The sequence below is a fragment of the Pinus tabuliformis genome, chromosome 7 (assembly GCF_031772625.1).
Source record: "Pinus tabuliformis cultivar Carrire ecotype Pingquan chromosome 7, CPIR1, whole genome shotgun sequence".
NCBI lineage: Eukaryota > Viridiplantae > Streptophyta > Pinopsida > Pinales > Pinaceae > Pinus > Pinus tabuliformis.
The window spans coordinates 1,981,147,153-1,981,169,763 of NC_142293.1; the positions used below are offsets into that span (position 1 = coordinate 1,981,147,153).

The 22,611-nt window shown below is 41.3% G+C and overlaps 1 protein-coding gene across 3 annotated transcripts in view; it reads left to right on the top strand.

Annotated features, from left to right (window-relative positions):
* The first annotated feature begins 597 nt into the window (after positions 1 to 597).
* LOC149256416 (uncharacterized) overlaps positions 598 to 22,611 on the top strand; it is a 160,492-nt gene continuing 138,478 nt past the window's right edge. For 2 of the 3 annotated variants that reach the window (XM_089460742.1, XM_089460743.1), the window contains exons 1-2: positions 598 to 1,125; positions 2,394 to 2,437. In XM_089460742.1, coding sequence (XP_089316868.1) covers positions 966 to 1,125; positions 2,394 to 2,437 — 204 coding nt within the window. In that variant the 5' untranslated portion in view covers positions 598 to 965. The remainder of the gene's footprint in view (positions 1,126 to 2,393; positions 2,438 to 22,611) is intronic. The other variant, XM_089460744.1, reaches the window with a different exon arrangement.

Sequence of the window (22,611 nt, forward strand, 5' to 3'; positions counted from 1 at the left end):
CTCCATGGAAGAAAACCATACATGAAAATAATAGAAGCCTATTTCATTTGCAGCAACGCAGAGCCAGAGTCCCTGTCACCATGTGAGATTCAGACTCACCTTGATCTTTGCCTACTCCATCACCCAACTAGGTAACTTAACCATCTTAAGCATTTAAGTTAATCTATACCACACAAAAATATGCATGGTAGAAGTGTGCCATGCTACCCAATGTTAATCACCAAAAAAATCAGGGCGGTGATAAGCACATTGCCTTAATCACCGAGAAAATCAATATAGTGGTAAACACCCTCCTTACCTCTTCTCAAAATTCATTCAGCCCAGTAAAAAAATATTATATATATATAAAACAAATTAAATAAACAATATAATTATCATATAACCAATCAAACAACTTCTACCTCTATAATCGCCATCAATTAAAAAATAAATAAATATTATTCTCGGGGAACAACCACTACCTTTAGGAACACCATTCATTTAAAAAATAAAAATAAAAATATGCTTGCAATCTGAAACCAAATCATCTTATTCGATCACTCTGCGAAGTTTGAAATTCATGCCCCAAGATGATAACATATATATAACAGCGACTACTTTAATCATATTAGTCTTCCATGCTGTAAACATGAAAAGCGAAAAAGCTACAAAGGATTCATGTGAAAAGATCTCGGGGAAGATAAAAATAAATGGCTTCGAATCCAATCAAACGATATAGTTGGTTGGTTTGGCCAGAATTTCAAAGCTGTCCAGTTCATCGGAAAAAGGCTGGCTTCTTATCTTTTATTTTAATTTTCCCTCCCACTCCAACTAGGATACTCTCCAGGCCTCCAGAGGGTCATGTGCGCTCCTTTATCGTTTCTGTTTCGTGGTGTCTACGCAAAGAAGAAGCCGCATCACACATCTCAGGTGGTTTCAGTGGAATAGGACTGAAAAATATTGATCTGTTCTGTTGTTGTTAAACAATGGGGAGCTCTCCACCACACATCCCTGCTGATTTGAGAAAAACCATACAAACAATAAAAGAAATTATTGCAGGGACTCATTCAGACGAAGAAATACATGCAACCCTCAAAGAATCCAACATGGATCCCAATGAGACCGCCCAGAAGCTACTAACTCAAGGTAGACATGTCTCTGCTTTTTCTTCATACTTGGGTTCTGGTTAATTTACACATTCAAATCTTGTTCAGCTGGAACAGATAAGAATTGACTCCACTTGTCATTCCCAGCTCAAAACTGCGTCTCTTATCTTTTTCTCTTGTGGGTTGCTTGTTATACTGCCTCTAGATAACTGCTCTGCGGTTGTTGACCTTCTAAGTTCTTTTGAATATTGGAGCACAATACGATCAATCTCCCCAACTTGTGCAGCCAGTCATATCTCTGTTTGTTATTAGGGCATGGTGAAGTGCGTTTTATTCTTTTTATTGCTCTGGTTGTGCACTGCAAGTCTCTGCGATTCTTACACGTCCTTGTACTCTTGTCAAATTATTATGTAGAGTGAAAGAGCTTTAATGAAATATTATTTCAAGGGCTGCTTTCCACATGGAAATTATTCAAGATAAAGTTGAAGGGGCTCCATACTGCATTCTATCAATGTGTCTATCAACGAGAAATTTGAGCAAAGAGAACTGAAAAATCCATGGTTTTAAATTACCATTCGAGCTGCTTCGAGTATTATATCATAGCATATCCTTCGTTTTTTCGGTTCGGTGAACCCTATTTTAGCAGATAGGAGAGTGTCAAAATCTTTAATTATATCAGCTTTTCAATCCTATGAACTCTGGCCATTAAATTGCGACTGGGGTAGCTTTTCTGTCAAATTTAGCCATGACGCTTATTTTTGATACGAGGGTTGGACTTCTCTATCATACTAGCTTTTATTATGACATTTGACTATGAAAATGGGACTTGGGTAGCTTTTCTGTCAAATTCACCCGACTTGCACTAGGCCTCATCCACAAAATGGTCACACTAACACGGCAACATAAATCGGGGGCTCTGTCATGGAAACTATTAACCAGACCCCTCGTGAAATATCCTTCTTTTCTATTGTTGGCCAGGAAAAAATGTACTAAAATATGGAATAACCAAATTGCATAAGGGTCAAAAGGGTTCATCACCCTTGCCAATATTCATATCATAGCACATGTAAAGCGAAATATATTATCTTCATCAATTAACAATGCCAACAAGTTTAAAGAAAACCAATAGTTGGCTCATGATTTTGTGACATTGGGCAGTTGCTCTACAGCTATATTTACCCAAGGCGTGTCTTGATTTTTGTATTTTTTTACAAGGCTAGCTTGTTAGTTACATATTAATTATAATTTGTTCACTTGTTTTGGCCATGGATTTTTATAGTGCCTCGTAATGTCCTATAAACATTGCAGATCCCTTTCACGAGGTTAAGAGGAAGTGGGAGAAGAAAAAAGAGGTAAGGTCATGCTCAGTTGGTACAAGATTTGTTCTCTATTTCAAAGCTTTTTCTATCCAATGGAATACTATTATCATTCGTTGTTACAACTTTTTGCTATAGTTTACAATGTTTGTAGTATGATTGCACATTATCACATCGCTATGCTTTCCTTTGTGTGAGATTTATATCTACAACGTTTTCTATTTTTGCTTTTGTTGTGACTTGTTCAATATTTTTCACAAGCTCATTTTACCTCCATCAAAGAGCAAAAGCAATACTTAAACTTTGTATGTGGGTTTTGTTACCCACCATTTTGTGGGTGATATTCTTAGGAGATTTTTTTCTCCATGATGGTCCTCAACCAGAAGCAAGCAGCCCTTTGCAGACACCAACTAGCTCGATGTGCCATTTCTCTGTCACCTGAGCCAACCATGTGGTCCCTCACCCATCTGTCATGATCGTATGTTTGAAGGTGGGCCTCCCAAACCTAAATGTATGCCTTGTTATTTGGTTAGTGAGTATTCTAATTTATTTATCATGGAAACTTTGGGCATGGATTAATGGGGGGCTTCGGCGGAAAGAGTGGTAAGTCTGTGCTCTTGTCCCTTAGGTCTCTTTTGGGATGTTAACCTTGCACCCTAGTCCCGTGGGATCTCTTTTACTCACCTATTGGTTTTAGGGATGGTACTACATGGGAAACCCTAATTTTGGTTGCGTGGTCCCGCTCCCCAATTCGCATATATTACTCCCCTTCCGCTCATTACACCTCGAATCATCTCTCCTCCCACCTGGGTCCACATAGGGTCAGCCACCCCCTCCCCTTGCCCCACATCTTGGGTCGGGCTTGGAATGATGCCTGGAGGTTGATGCAGCGAAAAGAAAAAGGAAAAGCATAATTGGCCACATTAAATAGGAAATTGTACCGCAAAATGCAAAAGATGGTCAGGAAAAAAGCATTTAGCGTGTGGGTAAAAGCCATGACATGAGCTCTACCCCATTCCATGGCCATCATCCTGGTTCCTACATGGCCCTTAATGAGCCTCCTTTATCATTCAGGAATCCGTGATTGTCCCAACCCTCGATGGGAGATGAACTGCCCACCTTATAAGGGGGTATCCACTGCTATACTTTACGCATCATGCTATCATTACCTAGAGCCCCGAGCAGTTAACCAAATAAAATCATAAAAAGGAAAAAGACATATGAAGAAGGGTGGAAAAATCAAGGCCGAGGTAACTCATGCACCATGATTGCTCCCTCCTACACATTATTTACCCAAGTGTGGGCTTCCCTTTTATTAGCTACCCTTGTACCATGGCATGTGATCCAGGTTGCCCCCTTTCATTCCCTACTCCATTCCATCATTATGCCACATGCCACCACCATTTGAAGGATGTACCACAGACATACCACCCCCTTTAGAGGTAGAAACCACCTAATAGGATGCCTGGTTAACCCTATTTGGAGCTGGGAGACATTAGCACATGCCAAAGCCCACTATGGAAGGGCATGCCATTATGAAGTGCTCACTTGTTATCCATGGTTTATAAACTCTTTTACTTGATTTCTTTAATGACTTGGTGTGCTGGAAGGCACGGGAACACATTGGATTTTATGCAGGATTGCAGGTGGTTTCCATTTGGGCTTGGTCTCCCTCTATGGGGTCCTGACCCCAGAGGGCTACATTGGGACCTGTACGGTGTGTGTAGAGAGCCACGGGACTCGATAACAGCAGACAACACTCCATGGATCCCCACATCCATTCAGAGATTGCTCATGGTTCAATTATTGGACGAAGAAGATGCACCTGATCCATCATGCCCAGCTGGCCCCAGAGTTGCACCATACACTTTCCAGATGTCCCTGAACTTGCACGATGATGTGGCATCACCTACACCATCATCCTAGCCCTTGTAGGCGATCTACAAACATCCTTGATTTGTTGGGAGACACATGAGGACACTTTTGTGTCCCCACATGTCATTTCGAGCACCACAGGTTATTACAAGGGGCCAACCCCTTGTCCACTGCTTTTGGGAGTTCAACTAGACATTATGGCACATATGGACTCCATTAGGCCTCCTCCAAGGCCCAACGACATGCACTATTCATTATTCGACCTCTTGAGAGACTTATTCTTTTATTTATGAGCTAGTTTGGTGGGCTTATCACCAAAAAGTTTGTTATTTTGTACATTATTATATTGTAGGGGCTAATGTAGGCCTAATTAGCTAAATCAAACTCATTAGAAGTGTATAAATACAAGTGACATGAATTCATTTTAGCATCATCACTTGAATTGATCTTTCTCTCTTAAGAGATTTTGCTATACTTTTTGGATGACAAAATTGGCTGGACGGATGAATTTTGATGCTTGGATATCTTCATTTTTGTCTTGAAGCTTCTATATTGGCATATGATGATGATTGGATATACTTGTTCTCACATGTAAGTGCTCTTTTAATGCTATTTTGTCATTCTTGTTTATGTCACATAAATGATGCTGAGATTTTTGCTATACTAGGTCGAAATTTCGCTGCTTTTCTTTGGTGAAAGGGTATAAATTTGCTTTTATTAACACTGCATCATGTTATGGGCCATGTTTGAATAAGTGAATGTTCCTAGAGATATTTCATTGAAATTTATCTTGATAAGTCATCACATATTGCACATTGAAGTATAAAGACCTTGAAGCAATTTCCCTCATGCCCTAATTGTCACGCGAAATTGTTTTAGAGGCCTCCTTGAATGAATGAAACCATCATAATCATTGGAATCTTCTTGACTCCATTTCTCCCAAAGGAATAGGCACTGGTCTTCCATAGGTGATCATCTTAAAGCATATTTTTCTCACCTTCTCCCTTTCTTTCTAGGCCTAGCCTACTATGGTCACCTAGGGCATCACTTATCTCACAATCTAGGCATCCAAATATTTCGATTTTTGGTTCACAATTGCGCTAGAGTTTGCTTTAGAGGCCCTCCAAATTTGAAGCAAATCCAACGGTGGCATCTCGAGATATTGCAAGCTCTAGCTAGAGGACCATTTCCTGCCCTAGGTTTCCTTGGCTAGTGACTTCACTGGGATCATTGCATTACCTTTCATTGAAAATTCTTTCTTTGATCCCCTTCTCCTCCCTAATTAGGTCAATCATATCATTGTTTGCTCAATCCTATCCCCTTGACCTAACCTGGGGTCCACTTGGTCCTTTGTGGTCCCATAACTTTTGGAAGGTAATTCTTCAAAGACCATTTGGAAACCAAGTCTTCATAAGGGTTTTTAAGACTAGGTCCCTCCTCAAGAAGTCTCATTCCCTAAACCTATCCCCGAAGACCCTCTTGGCCCTTCTTAGAGAGCCTTTCATCTTGCCTCTTGGGCAAGCAACCCATATATTGAGCCTCTCTTGTGAATAGGCTTCTTTAGGAATCACTCTTTTCCCTTTATTGACCAATTTGTCTAGGTGATTCCCTTCGTACAAGGTCTCCTCCCATCGGTGAAAGTCTGTAAAGAGTAGGGAGCTTTCGCTGAGGTGACAGTGGGCTATTGCTCCATTGTTGCCCTTGACCTAACAGTTGCCCCTCTAGGATCCCCCTTTTAGGACCACTGCTAATTTGAGCGGTAACAGGTTCCAATCAAATTTTGCATTGGAACTTGCCTTCTAGTATTTTTTGAAATGTCAATGATTGTATGGCAATTTTCTGTAGGAAGTTGTTTACTAGCCATGTGCGTTTAAGTCTTATCATTTATATCAGACATAAGTATTCAATAAAATAATATTATTTGAACAAGGATCCTCTTGATTCTTTGTCAGTTCTAGAATGAGACAAAAAACTAAAGTGGGGGAGATTTTCATATATATAATTTCCATTTACTATGTTTAATGCAAATTCAAAAATTCCACCTCAACATCAAGGTTTCCTGGATCTACTTCTTGTGAACTTTTAGCCTAAGGGCTGAATCCGAAATATAAATTACAAGATCATATACTGCACTTCTTTTCAACCAAATACAAAAGGCAGCCCTCCAAAAAAGAAAACAACATTAAACAAACAAACAAATGTACTACAAGGGAATGGTGTTTCTAGCTCTTAGGCCACACTTCCCAAGCATATAACAAATCTGAAAATAACTTATAACAACTATATATCTCCCCCTTAAGTGACATGACATGTTCCCCCTCCCATGAATCCTTTGCATTGAACATGGCACCATGATGACACATGCCCAGAACGAGTTTGACCCGTGCCCTGGGCAAATGATATGAGTTTGGGCACGTGTAATATCCCTAAGGAAAATTTAGCAAAAATACCCACAAAAATTCCACACAAATTAGACACCATGAAATAAGCCAAAAACTGCACTGATCTGAGCCATTTTATTATAACGTATGGGGTACAATAGAAGTTGGAATATGTGCACTTGGGCTTGCCCCAAGGCAAGCTAGCAAAACCCAAGTGATGAAATCAACTGCCCCAATTGCTGAATCGCAGATCCCTCAATAGCTCTGCGCTGATCTTCCAAAAAAGTGTTGGCTAGAAAGAATGGCTGATTTGGCCCTCTTCAGGTGCTCAAAAATTTCCGGGATATTAACCCTGGTCTCTCCTTCAATAACCCACCAAAACCCAGAAAGGGTTTGGCCAAATGTTGAATCTGGAATTTCGGCCCGATTTCTCCTAACTCCTCTAGTTGCTTGGTATTTCGGCCCACCTGTAGATGTCACTGCTGAAGATCCCCAAAATGGTTGAAATATTCAGTAAATCCCCTTTCTGAATTCCCCCACAAGTCTCAGTCCCAAAATCCTCTTCCTCCCAATGCTCCACGTGTGGCACGAAATACTACTACGCAGGCCCACACAGTCCTTGTTGATGAATGCTTGGCCCAACCAACTCTCCCTGGAATGGAGCTCTGGAAACTCTCCAAATCTTCAGCAGATGATGGCCCTTAGATTGCTCTGGAAAGTCAACAAATCATAGCCCCACAACTAGCTCCTCCAATCACTGCGTATTTCCTTTCTACGTCCCACTTGTTGTCCATCTCCATGAATTCACTTGGCAAGCTCCTTGGTCAGATTTGAAATGATGCAATACACCTCCTTAGGTTGGCACTCGAAGTCCACCGAAGGTAGGGTGAGATTCTCGCTTGAAAATCTCCTGTGCTCAACATCACATGCAGACTTAGCTCTCAGCTCAAGCGTGTTCAAATGATCAAAGATGCCCCAAAGTGAGTGCTTCCCCCTATTTTGTCACTGTGCCTCCAATTTCCCCATGTGGGGCCCATCCTTAGATTTTCCCACTCTCTTTCCCTCCAAGAGTGCATACTACCAAGAGGGGAGCGTATTTCTTCCTTGGGGTGGCCCCCACCATCCACTAACCATTCGATTTCCTCTTTTCTCCTATGTTGGGCACTTACTTTAGCTCAAAACTTTTAAGAGGGGTCCTGCAACCCACTATTCCTAAATAGTAATCCAAAATTTGACAAAATTGGTATTTCCCTTAGCAATATTGCTAAGTGGGATTATCACAACATGTGCAAAATTTATGTCCCGATTTTCTGACACATGTCCCCTAAGAAAAGACCCTCATGTGCTTTAAAACTTGCTTTTAGGGCGATTTCCTACTCATTGGTTCGCTGTTTTCGAGTTGTGGGAGCGTTTGGATTGCCAACAAGGGTGAGAAACAACTTTTAGAGGAGATTCAAAGTGTAGGTAAGTGGATTTGCCTTCCAATTTTTTTTTTTGGATTTGCTGCAACAATCCATTTTTGCTTACAGGCACAACCTTGTAACAGTCTATTTTTCTTCATATTGTTGGAAATAGTAGCGAGGGAAGGTCCTTCTTGACTTGTGCCTTAGTCAAGAAAGACCACGATGTGTCTTCCTTTTGTCAAGAACGAGTTCATGGAGATGAAAGAGTTAACAGATTCATGCATGGAGTTGGAGGGTCAGTTAATTGGGTCTCCAAGTGGCAATTTGAATTTGGATAAGACGAGTTGAGAGCTTTAGTTTAGATTGAGGCAAGGGCAAGTTATAAACTCCAAGTCATGATTGGAGAGAGTTTAGTTTGAACTCAATTAACCTAGTCAATCACAACTGCAGTTCCAAGTCTGTAATTGTCTAATTATGTACAACAAGTTTAAATTTAGAAAACGACGAGTGTCTATTTGAGGCAAGAACGGGTTAGTGAGTGAGTTGGACTTAGTTAACAAGTCAAGTCAACTCTATGTTCTAAGTTTAAACTTGCCAGATGTAGCATGATCGAAATTGATAAAAGGAGGACAAAGGCACATCTTTGATACGTTCTTGTATGCACAGGTTGTGTGTGTGAGAGCTTTTTGTGAGAAGAGCATATCTAGGAGTAGCCTATACCTAGTCTTGTGACAAAGAATTCCTTGCAGATCAATGCTACATCTTTGATACGTTCTTGTATGCACAGGTTGTGTGTGTGAGAGCTTTTTGTGAGAAGAGCATATCTAGGAGTAGCCTATACGTAGTCTTGTGACAAAGAATTCCTTGCAGATCAACGCTAGGAATTAGGAGAAATTCCTAGGAAATATGGACTCAGATTTGCGCTAGGAAATAGTGATTTCCAGTGCTAGATAATAGGAGCCAGACAGTGCAAGGAAGAGGAGCTAGATCAGGTGTTCTTGCAGGGAGTTTCAACTAAGTATTAACAATGAAGAATGGGTTGTTTTCTATTGAAACAAATCACCTTGTAAAGAGATCAATTGCTCAATTTTTTGTCAATAAAATCTATAGCAAGTAGAGGGTTTTCCTAGTTGGGTTCCCTAGAAAAAATCTTATGTAATTGTGTCTTTATTTCAGTGTTTTATTCTGCTGTAGATTTATAGTAGAGAAATTTTAGGTCTTAGTGAATCGAACCTAGTTTCAGTTAGTTCATCAAGCAGTTCCAGAATTTCAAGGAAATTCTACATGGTATCAGAGCATAGATCTGTATAAATACCAACACAAGTTGATTAATACATCACAAGAGCAACTCATCATTTGAAAAGGACTGAGGTAGCGACAACCTGTAAAGGAGTCACGCTGGAAGTGAAGAAGGGCAAGGTTGGGTCTTCTTTCTATGTTCTTGTGCGGGTTGAGTAGAGGGACTGTTGGACACAAGCCTAGGGCAGAACTCTGTGCATGATTTGTGGTGCAAACACCTTGTAAACAGGTCAAGTTTGTCTCTGTTTATTGCAGGAGGGCCGAGCCCTAGATAGTAGGCTGGACTAAGGTAGATTTCACCTTAGAGGAGCTGTAAAGAAGGGTTGAGTTCTAGCGCAGGAGATCAGGGCTTGTGGAGGAGGGTTTGTGAAAGTTTTGAGGCCAAGATGTTGAGTTGTTTTGGTGCCCTAACCAGGGCCGAAAAACTTTAGATAACAGTGTGCATAGGGTCGAGAGTTTGAGGACAAAAGTGGGCGTCCAAAGGTATGGTTTTTGTTGACCTTTCGAGTTGATGATTGCTAAGTTGGTGTAGGTCCAGATTTGATAGATTTGGTGAAAACTTATGTACAGTATAGGAGGGCTGTTAGAAGTGGCCTTATTGTGCCCTAAGTACAACCTCTTGTGAAGGACTATAATGCTGTTAGTGGGCAGGTGTTGGAGAGCTCTCTGGGTAAGCAGGATGGCGTTCCAAGGGTTGAGATCTAACCACCGTTTAGAGGGAGCCTCTAACTTCGTCTCTTGGAAAGGGAGGATCACGATAGTATTGGAGGATAATGGGGCAGGAGAGTTTGTTAAAAATGCAATTCCACCACCACAAGATCCCCGACAGTTGGCCCAAAATAATAAGAATGATATCAAGGCCAGGAGGATTATTATAGAAGGGGTCAAAGATCATATAGTTCCTCATATCCATTAGAAGAAGACAACTTCTGAGATGTTCAAATTTATTTTAGATCTATATCAAAATACTAGTGATACCAAGAAGCTTGCTCTTAAGGAGAAGCTAAGGAGTATCTAGATGAGCGCTGGAGAGCCCATCGTCACATATTTGTCAAGGTTCACTCAGGTATGAGATGAGCTGGGTGGTGTGGGCATGACTGTACCAAAGCATGACCTTGTGAGTTTTGCTCTTCTAGGACTTCACAAGTCTTGGTATGGTTTCCAAGATGCAGTAAGTGGCAAGAAAATTTTCCCAGTTGGGAAAGGCTATGGATGATTGCGTTTAGGAAGAGATCTGGAGAGGGACCAGAGATGGTAGATTGATGAAGACAGAGGACGAGGAGAACTTTGCCTTGGCAGGCAAGAGCAACAAGGCCAAGGAGTGGCCGAGTCTAGTCAAAAGTGCAAGAAGAAGGATCTAAGCAAGATCAAGTGCTTCCATTGCCATGAGTTTGGACACTATGCCACTAAGTGTCCTAAGCGGAAGAAGTCCAGTAAGGATCATGTAGCTGCATCAATAGAGGTAGATGCACTTTTTGCCCAATTCGAGAAAGATTTCTCATTGATTGTTTGCATGACAAGCTCAACAGATGACTATGTATGGTATATTGATTCAGGAGCATCCTTCCACATGACTGGGAACAAGAAGAATTTTAACCACCTAAAGGAGAAGAACATGTAGTTTCAGATCGAGCTAGGAGATGATGGTATGTATGCAGCTAGAGGAGTTGGTACTGTCAGCTTTCGGAGGTAGTCAGGTAATCCTCTTCATCTTAGAGATGTCCTCTATGTTCCAGGATTAAAGCAAAATATTGTTTCGGTAGCTACCCTTGAGGACAAGGGTTATGATGTCATCTTTAGTACAGGAAAGGCTTACCTCCAACACTTAGCTTTTGGAAGTAAGAAGCATATAGGTGTGAGGATGAAGAATCTCTGCAAGTTGTAGGTAGAGACAAACATAGTCTTGAGCAACAAGCCAAGAAGTTCTCAAAATAGAGAAGTGATGGTTGAGCAAGAGCAGGATAGAGCTCTCAAGATGGAGTCTCAGCCAATATGTGAGTTTGAGTCTAAGCTAGTTGGTAGTTGGGCCTACCAGCGAGATGACGAGGACCAAAGCATAGGGCAAGTGTTGATTTCTGGTAGCATCGGATGTGCTCTAAGCCTCAAAATTTGTAGGGAGGCTAGGACACATATATTCCAGAATACCCAGAAATCGTTTTGGGAAATTCCACCCGAAGACAATTTTAATAAAATAATTAATTATTTTTAATGGATACCTAAGTCTAAACTTAGGAAATTAAAATAATTAAAGGGTATTAATTAAATTGGGTGTGAAATTTCTAGAAGAAGACAAGGATCAAGTCAAAAAGATCTGAGCCATTAATTAGAATCTAATTTGGGTTGTTGAATGGTCAATGACAGGATTATAAGGACTTCGATGGGCATTTGGAAAATACACTCGGTAGATACTCAGTGACCCAAGTAGATCGATTTTCTCATTGGCTGAAGTTCGGCAAGAGGAAATTGAATGAGATGGTGAGTTGCAGGTGAGAGGGAGAGGGTATCAGCAAATAGTCGAGAGTGCAGAAAACGACAGGAAGAGGCAACGTAGAAGAGGGGCGCAGATCACCCACGTAGAGGAAGTGATGCAAGCAGCGCAGTCATGCGCAGAGGTTGACGCATTGTGGCTAACGCGAGGGCAGCAGGTCCTCTCAGGTGTCAGAAATTCACTGTGGAGTGGAGAAATTTGTTTGTAAAATTTCTTTCAGTGATTCTTCTTCTATTCTGCTATCAGTAGATTGTCCATGCGATTTTGCTGAAGAATAATGAAAGAAACTCTCATTTGCTGCATCGGTTTTCCCACATTGGGTTTTTCCAGGGACAATTGTCCAAAAGCAAATGTGTTAATGTGTTATTGTTGTGCTAGTATTTTCCTTACTTTTATTTTCCATAGTAATTAATTTGTGAAGACTATAGTGTATGCATTTTGATATTTGCCATAGACAACTACAAATAATTTGTTTAAATAAATTAACAAATAGAAGAAATATTATTAGTTGCTTCTCTCAGAAGGAAGGTATAGACTATGACAAAATATTTGCACCTGTTGCTCGATATACCACCATCCACTCGATCATAGCCCTTGCTGCTTCGCAAGGATGGAACCTACATCAGATGGATGTCAAGACCGCATTCTTGCATGGTTCGATCAAAGAGGAAGTCTATGTGGAACAACCCAAAGGATTTGAGATTCTTGATCAGGAATCTCATGTGTGCAGGTTGAAGAAAGCCCTTTATGGGCTGAAGCAAGCACCCCGAGCATGGTGTGAGAGGATCGATAGCTACTCAATGAAGTTGGGATTCACTAGAAGTGAAGCCGACCCTAATCTTTGCTTTAAGGTTGAAGATGACAAACCTCTCATACTGGTGTTGTACGTTGACGACCTCTTTTTGACAGGTGCAGACCCTCTCATTCGCAAATGTAAGAGGGAGTTGGCTTCTGAGTTTGAGATGAAGGACCTAGGACTGATGCACTATTTCCTAGGACTGGAAGTCTGGCAGAAGCCAAGAGAGATTTTCCTATCTCAAGGAAAATATGTGGTGAAGATATTGGAGAGATTCGGTATGGTGGACTGCAAGCCTATGACCACCCCGATGGAGCTTGACTTCAAGAAGTTAAGCGGTAGTGCCGCCGGACCTGTTTTACAAAATGCTACCGAGTTTCATCAACTCAGCGGAGCATTGATGTTCTTGGTGAATTCCCGTCCAGATATATGTTTTGTAGTCAACACATTGAGTCAACATATGGTTGAGCCTCACCACACACATTGGATTGGTGCCAAGAATTTGTTGAGATACCTTCGTGGGACAATCACTTATGGGTTGAGATACACTGCCGGAGATGTGAGATTACATGGATATACCGATGCTGATTGGGCAGGCAGTGTGGTGGACCGAAAGAGCACTTCTAGGTGCTATTTCTCTTTGGGATCTGCCTCGGTATCCTGGATGAGCAGGAAGTAGAAGTCGGTGGCTTTGAGCACCGTTGAGGTAGAGTACGTTGCTGCGAGTATGGCCTCTTGTGAGGTGGTCTGGTTGTGGAAGCTCTTCAGTGAGCTGTTTGGATTTACATTGGATACTACCGTGATCCTGTGTGACAACCAGAGTGGGATTCGTTTATCAGAGAATCCCGTATTTCATGATCGCTCCAAGCATATTGATATCAGGTATCACTATATCCGGGATATGGTGCAGCGGGGAGCAATAAGGCTCCAACATATCGGTATAGATGAGCAGGTCGTCGACATTTTGACGAAGCCCTTAGGAAAGGTCAAATTCTTGACTTTCCTAGAACGACTTGGTGTCGTTGAGAGACCCTCTTATGAGGGTTGTGTATGATGCATACATTGAGCTCTAGGAGCTCCGGGGGGCTTGGGGTACTTCCTGGAGCTACATGCAACCACAGGGTGACTCGCCCTCCCCTAGTGGTGCGCTATATACAGGGTGAAAGGTTCAACCTTCCCTTGTGATACCCTGTGGCAACTTTGGGGCAGGATGATTAGTTCTCCTATCGAGGCATCCTACCCATGCAGTCTGGGACTCATGGGAAGTACCTCTCATCTGATCAATGAGTAGGGAAATGGGGTTAGGGACCATCAGTGGTACATCGATGGACGCATCGTTATATCTACCGTACTCCCTATGCTAGGATGACCTCCATTGATTTGGGATCAGTGAGAGTGGTATGACACACTCTGAGACTGACTTCGGGTCAGTGGAGGATAGTACGATACATCCTCGATCATTTCTTCTTCTTCATAGTTTAGCAGAGCAGAGCCGAGCAGTGCAGGGCAGCGCATTTGATGGCAGAGATAGTACCGATGGTCAGACAGAGTAGCAGTTGGAGTTCTCCCTAGTTGAGAGGGAGTGTTAAAATTGGAAACTAGGGCCAAACTCCATGTGGGTCATCTTATTTATGGCAGCTGCTATTTTTCCTAGATTCTTCTCATCGAGAGGTGTAGGATTGATCTAACGATCATCCGATTTCGACAAGTATTTATGGAGATATGAATTTATTTGTATCTACTTGACAAATTGTCAAGGTCGGCCAACAGCTAAATGTGTGGCACACATGCCCAACACATCATATAAGTAAAAGTGAGGTTGAGTCATTATTCACTCATCTCATCTCAACACATCTTCTCTCTCCTCATCTCTTTGGGCCAGCGAAGGAGCAACTTCTCTCACATGTGCAAGAAGGATGCATTTTCTGTTTAGGGCAGTGTTCATTGATTTTAGGGCAACATTGACTTTTCTAGGGCTGCGTTGACCAAGTCCTAGGCTGTTTTGTTAAGCGTTGACCAAGGGATAACTTGCATTGACTATTTGGGTGCTGCGTTGACCAACGTTGACTGGTTAGGGTTGACCGCAGACTGCTGATCTTTGACTGTTGTTTTGACTGTTGACCAAGGGCTGTTTTGGGCTGCCAAATGTTGCTGTTGAAGATCGAGTTCTTCAAGGTTGACTAGAAGTTAATCCGAGGTTGTTTGACTAAGTTTGACTTTGCTTATTTAGGGTTTGTTGTTGCTGTTATAAAATTACAGATTTTTGAATTGTATTATTTCTCTCTGCTGAACTATTGAAGATTAAAGAAGAATTAATCAAAGGGTTTCTCCGCATTGGGGTTTGTCCTTGGCTAGTCGCCACATCTTGTGTCTCTTGTCTTGGCTTGTTTTCTGTCGATCTATTAATGTTCTATCAGCATTTTACTTTATGTTTATGTGATTACTAAACAGTGGCTAATAAGAAGAATTGAAGTAAACTGCTCTAAGCATAGAACATACCATAATTTAACACAATGCCTCATATTCTGCCACATTGTTGGTGGCCTCAAACTCCAATTTGAAGGATAGAGGAATTAAGTTACCTTCTGGAGATATCAGCAATACTCCTGCCCCGTTTCCTTCTTTTGAATTTGCCCCATCAAAATATAACTTCCATACCTTGCTACACTCTTTGAGCTGTCGGTCCAATTGGACTGCAGGCTGTATCTGTGTTTCTTCTAGGATGAATTCGTCTTCTTCTAGCATAAAGCAGGAGATGTCTCTTTCTGTTCTATACAAGCATTGTCTGAACAATCAGCTCTAGTGACTGTTTTGACGAATCTGGATTCCCTGTACAGTCTCCTTTCCTCTCCACCAAAGGTAGGAATGGTAGCATAAGTCAGATCTAGCTTGATGGACCCTCCAATATTAGATCCCCAAGACCTGGACAAAAGCATACCAAACCTCGCTGGGATGTCAGCAACTACAATATCCATTACCACACTTTTTGCTGGGATCTGGGCCAAATTAACCACCATGTCCTTGATCATCCCCAAGCACTTGACCCTCTTAGAGTCAAAGGAATAGAGATCCTTATAGGGTCTGGTTATCTCTAGACCCAGTTGCTCCATTACAGATAATGGCATCAAATTATGAGAAGCTCCAGAGTCTAACATGCAATTGTGAAGCAGGAGGTCATGTACTACTAGAGTGACATAAAAAAATGGTGTGGAGGGATCGTGTTGTTCGACATGGGGCCCAAAGACAACCATTGGCCTTTCTTCTTGGAGGTTCAAGCTATCGGGTGATTGATCAGGAACGGATGGAAACATAAACTGGGAAGCTTGAGCCCTATAGGTGGGTTGTTTCAAGAGCTTTGATAAAGGCACCGAGATTTTGACTTTTCTAGCTCGTTTTGAAGATTAAAGACAACATGGCCCCTTTCTGTAGAGTTAACCTCCATCAGTTCCTTCCTCTTCTCATGGATGGGTCTAGGAGGAGGAGGTCGTTTCTCTTCTTTGTGAACTTTGGGCTTATGGCAACTCAAATCTAAGGACTCCTTTTTTCTTTGAATGTTTGGATCTAACTGTCCTTTCCCCTTGTCTGCTAGCTTGGGAGGCTCTTGGGAAGAAGCATCGTCGTCTTGGTCTTGTGCCCTCGATCTCTTTTTTGACGATCGAAGATCGTACCTCTTTTGTAGTTGAGCATGCATGAGATTAGTGACCCGTTTGCAATAATCAACGATCTCATCGTCGCTCATCGTTGCAACAAGCTCCTCCTCTTCCTCTTCTTGTAATTTGACCTCTTGCTCTTCATCGGACACATTCCCCTAGACTTCATTGACATTTGGCATCTACTCCTCTAGATCGTCTTCTATATATAGTGGGGGATGGACGTGATCTTGTTGTTCTTTCCTTTCCCTTTGCATCAACTGTAGTGGAGGCCTTCTACACTAGGGATTAAAACCCCGATTGGAAGCTGGGAAGTTCTGTCTTTGGAGGCTTTTGTTCTCTAGCTCCATCTTTGTCAGTTTAGAGGATAATTTTTTTATCAATTTATCCATTTCGTCTATCTTGTGATCTTGAAATTCTCTTCCACTTGTGGAAGCTACCTCCTCTTTTCCCTTTTTCTTCTCTCCAAAGTCGGTTCTGCTTCTCGACTTCCCTGTGGAGGTATAGTTTGCCTCTACTTCTAGGGCATTGGTTTGGATCTGATCTAAGGTCGGAGACCTCCTTTCTCTAAGAGTAAAACTGAAATCTGAATCAAATGCCCCAGCGAAAACCACTGGGGCAGTGACCGGTGGAGGTTTGATTTCAGCGGGCAGATTATTGTACAACTTATTAAATCTTTTAATGAAGTCTGAGACATCCTCACCATATTTCTTCTTGATAGCGTTGAACTTAGTGAGGATGTACCCATGGTCTCTCTTCTCACCCCATCTCTGCAAAAATGAATTCTCCATTTCTTCCCAAGTGTTGATGGAAGCATTTGGCAGGGATTTGAACCATTTCCTGACCTCCCCGTCTAGAGATTGGACGAAAAGCCTCAACACTACATCCTGATGTTCAACATTTTGATTCTCTGCAAAGGCATTGAAAATTTCTACGTGTCTTTATGCTCTTACCTCAGATTCCTCATTATACCTGGGCAGGAGCTTGAGGTAGTCTTGGGACATGGAATGTGGAGGTTAAGGCAGGTTTAAGGGAGCATACTTGTTTAGCAAGAAGCCTGGGACAACCATTTGGATCAGGGGTGCTTGAATTCCTGGAGGAGCTTGAGGTATTATCAATGGTATGACAACTGACTGATAGTGGAATAAGGGATTGTTCAGACTGTGGGTAGGGCTGCCTTGGGGTTTATTTTTTATCTCCTCAATGTGAAAATTCCTAGATCTAACAATCGAAGGAGTCCTACTACAACCAACTGAATCTACTTCACTTATATTGTAAATTACATTACAAGCTTATCTCAGATTTCTTCTTGAAACATTGAAGTAAATTACTGAAGCAGCCTACACCAAATTAAATATGATTTTGAAACATAGAAACTGACGTTGGAAATACTGAGAGGGGGGTGAATCAATATTTCTTATTATTTTTCACAAATTCTTAAAGACAATTCAGAGCATCATTATAAAACCATAAAACATATCACATGAAGAGCAGTACACAAGGGTTTTAGCTTTAACAAGCGTTGTATTATGTAGTGTACATTGTACATACAATACTTTACCCGGAGGACCCGGAAGGAAGTGAAATACTCCCAAGAGTTTTCTAGCAATCTGGAAAGAAGCAAAATTCTCCCTGAAGGTTGGGCTCCTGTTCCAGGGATAATGGCCCAAGTACAATCACTACTACTGCTGCTCACTACTACAACCACTGTCTCCTTTGCTGCTCATTGCTGCCCATTGATGCTACTGCTGCACACATATGGTTGCTGCCACTACTGCTCACTGATGTTGCTGCTGCACATATACTGCTGCTGCCACTGCTACTCACTGTTGCTGCACATATACTGCTGTTGTCACTGCTATTCACTGCTGCTGCACATATACTGTTGCTGCCACTGCTACTCACTGCTGCTGCACATATACTGCTGCTCCCACTGCTACTTCAAACGTTCCTTCTCTGCTGCTGCTATGACTTTCTATTATTCTGCTATTGCTCCAACCTGCTACCTTTGTCCACTCCTACTGCTGTTGCTACTGCACTTCACTGCTACCACTGTCTACTTGCACTTTACTGTCTGTCATTAAGGAAAGGTCACTGCTATCAAGGTCTATCACTGTCATTCATTGAGGCCCGTATCACAACAAGCTCTTTACAATGTTCACATATCAATTGACCACTGTTATCGAAAGGATTGTCATCACTATCATGGTCACATTACAAGGTCTCGTTTGTGTCATGGCCACTGGTATATCAATGGTCTCAACCACTGTAGGTCGCTGTCACATCAAGGTACTGTCGTGAGGGTTTCATCTTTCTACAAATATAACTGCCATACGGCCTCTGGATATGCCCTTGATGCCATAACTCTATTGTCACAGAATCTCATGTCAACAGGGATGCTGTCTCAATATTGTCATCATTCATACTCTGTTCAAAAGTTCTGCACTCTTAAGTGTTGCAAGAGAAAATGATTTGTTGTAGGTGCTAAAAGACAATCCATCCTGCCAATCTCTATTCATCATAAGACAACTGTAATCTGGGCATTGCTTCAGAGATACAAGTGCATAAAAACAATTAAGGAATTATCCACAATTGACAAGTACTGAGCATGAACACTGATGAAACCCTGATTTGAAACCCTTACTGATGAGATATACCACTGCCAAAAATTCCTTGGTTGATAGGACTGAAAAGGCTTCAACTATCACTATGTTCATTTAGCACTTCAAGGGCTAGGTCTTTCTTCAACGTTCAGGTCTGCATTGTCACAAATGTTATGCTAGACTAAAACCACCTCTTTGCTAGTTATGGAGCCACAGAGAACGATTCTCGTGTTCAGTACTTGAAGCCCTAAAGGAATTTCACTGGTTCTGCTTAATGAAAACAAGTGCCCAAAATTTGAATATAGTTTTAGGGACCAGATTAGTAGGTTGAAACTCTCCACGAGGATCTGTTTCCTTTCATTTGGATCTATATGCTGCATTACACAAGAGAATGCACTACAAACTGTTTTGTGGTTTTTGAGATACCTTTGTTGACACAGGAAGATGACCCAACACAGAAATGAAATCTTGTTCTTGTTCTCTGTCTTATTTGAAAGTGACTTCCAACATCTCAACCAAATCAATAGCTGTGACAGGGTAGGTGTAAATCTCTAACGTCTGAATCATTCAGTCACAAGTGTTTACACCATATAGATTTGATTGCTTACATTTAGGCGCATGGCTCAACCCTAAGACAATTCAATATGCGAACTACTCCTTTATGAGACTCGGAAATGTTTCAATTGTGTTACAACCTTTTGTTAACAGTGCATTGTAATCGCTTTGCAGTCAATGCCCATGTCTCAGGTAACACGCCATACATAAGTTCCAATAAAACAATTAGAGTCGAGACTTGTCTGCAAACAAAACAAAAGAAGCCTAGCGAAAGTCTTCTTCAACTAGCTCCAGAGGTGATGAGTGTTAAAAATACCAATGCAATGAATTCACTTATCAAATGCAAGAACTCCCTACAGTCACAAACTGAATGTCCAATGAATCCAAAAACCCAGAAATAAAAAAATGTAGATCAAAATCCCGAAATCTCTGCCTACGATAGATTCACAATTGCTTCACGGAATCACCTTTCGTTGAATAGAAGTGATAACACTTAATCGTATTTGGCTGTAGTTACATGTAGGTTTCAGTGATTCACAATGTTTCTGCTATATCAATCTCATTTCACGGTTTCGATGGCAGCAAAGATAAATGTATGATGTTTCTCACTGATCCTGGAAGGGTCGCAGATACAGGGCTTTTAGGTTACGATCAAGATGTAGTTCAAGTCTCAGAATTGTTCGCTGGATTGGAGATAGGCTTGCAATAAAAGGTTTATCCAACGAAAACCCTTTAACCCAAAAAGAAACAAAAATTATGCCATTTTCCAACAAGATCCTGGCTAATCCACAGATGCGAGAAGCCCAGAAATAAACCCTAATGGAGGGGCAAATTCCTTCAGAAGATCCCTATCACAAAAACTTTCAGCATAGCCTATCGTTTGATGAGGCAATACTCCACAGACCAAAATATTTCAGATCATACACACTTGAAACTTCGCACATTTAGCTTCCTTTCTTTTGAAGAGCCAAATAATGTGTTTATATAATCTTAAGAAGATCCTTCTAGAATAGAATGGACCAACATAATGGCTTTGGAGTTAAAAATTAATTTGTTTTTAAATTTAAATACCATCCTAAAGTCAACTTAGGGTTTTGTAGAAATAAAATTCAATTTATTTGTGTTTTAATTTTGCGCCCAACTTTTAAGGTTACACCGACTTTGAGATGTATGCTTACATGTTATGATAGATTATTTGATTTGGGGCCCACTTGATTTCATTTTTTTTTCTTTTTGATCTTAAACTTGGAGCTAGTCCTTGATGTATCTTTTAAATAATTTGAAATTTTGAAACAAAGACAATTTCCCTTTCACTTTTGAATTTTGCCAACTCGTCATTTACTCCAATGGGATGCCATGCCATAACTAAGCTACCACCTCATCACCTTTGTTGCAACATTGGCAAATGTTGCCATATAACCTTATTATGCCACCTTAGCTGCCCTTGGGGTTTTGGACCCTAAAAAGGGGATTTGACTTTGGCTGAGCATTTCTCACAAAACAAGAAGACCCATGAGACACTCCACATACGACCAGAATCAGCATGACGAGGAGAATCCATTGGCCAAAGTCTCCAAGACAAATTCACTAATTTGCTGCTTCAAAAACTCCAAAAAAAATGAGGTATGCCCATCGTCAAAGAATCCAAACGCTAGAGCTAGGGTTCTTTCATGCAACCTCCCATCTATTTGGTACATGCTCATGCTCTTGCTTAGGCATCAATGAATAGCTACACACCTGCTCAATCATCTTACAACTACTCCCGCTTTGACATCAATGACAACCTGTTCAACAATCTCCCCCTTTGTCATTGATGTCAACACACCAAGCATACAAGGTATGTTGCATCCTGCATCTCTCTCTCCCTGGACTCCTCCAAGTTTCTCTCCCCCTTTGACATCAATGGCAAAGGGTGATTGACACATCAAATGATATGGGTCCTCCTGACAACATGCTCTCTGCATCATCTCTGCAAGCTTCCCCTGTTAATATGCTTGATCCTGTGGACCTGTAATCTTTTAACTGTTATTCTCCCCTGAACCTGTTATGAGTTTGACATATCTGTCTTGCTATTCTATCCATGTTAACTGTTTTTCAATTGTAGACTTGTGCCACATACCTCTGCATAAACTACCCCTGTCAACATGCTTTCCTGCTGCATTAGATCCTGTGTTGATGTCCCCTTTGAACAATATGCTTCTACAAACTCCCCCTATCTTTGTGCATCTATCAATCATGTGAGAGATCATGGGAATACCTGCTTTCTCTGCCAGACTCTGGTGGTCTTGTCTTCCTGCCCAGTGAATGACCTACCTTCATGATTCTGTGGGGTCCACGTCAAACCGCTTCTACAATCTCGTGCAAAATGGCCAAAGTTGTGACATAGATAACATTCAACATCCCTTCCTTCCTGCATCAGGGTTTGCTTCAATCCACTTTTGCAATCTCATGCAAAATGGCCAATATTATGGCACAAATAACACTCTACATTTGATCTCAATAATGGAGTAAAAAGGTTGTAGTTCCCGCTATTATAGGTGTCTAGGATTCTGTCCCGTCTTCCAGAAAATTTGCTCCAAGGTTTTTGATAAAACCCTTTGTCAATGCTCCTGCTATGTCCCCTGCAATCTCGAGCTCTATGTCCATAGTTAGAACATGTGTAACAGTAACCATGAAATGTCTCTGCATACCTGGGTGTATGGGGTGAAGATCTGCTGAAGCTGTCTCGTCCCTGAAAATGCTTTTGTTTCTTTTCACACCTGAATGCTCTATCTTGAGTTGGTGTCATGAATGCATCATCCTGATTTGAAGCATTGGTCTTCCAGCTCTCTTTGTTGATTGATTTGTATAGGACCTTGACTTTGGGCTTCTCTTCATTCTTGGGATAGGACTTCTTGACAAGTGGTTGTTCTTCATTTTTGGGATAGGACTTCCTTACAAAAGACTTCTTCTCTTCTTGTGGTTGTTCTTCATTATTTGGATGAGGCTTCTCTTCATGTGGTTGTTCTTCATCATTCAGATGAGGGTTCTCTTCTTGTGGTTGTTCTTCATATTCTTTGACTTGTGGTTGCTCTTCATCATTGGAATGTGAGGTCTCACCAATATATCCAAGACCTGTCTTGATGAATGGAGATCTTTGGCAATTGATAATGTTTTCCAA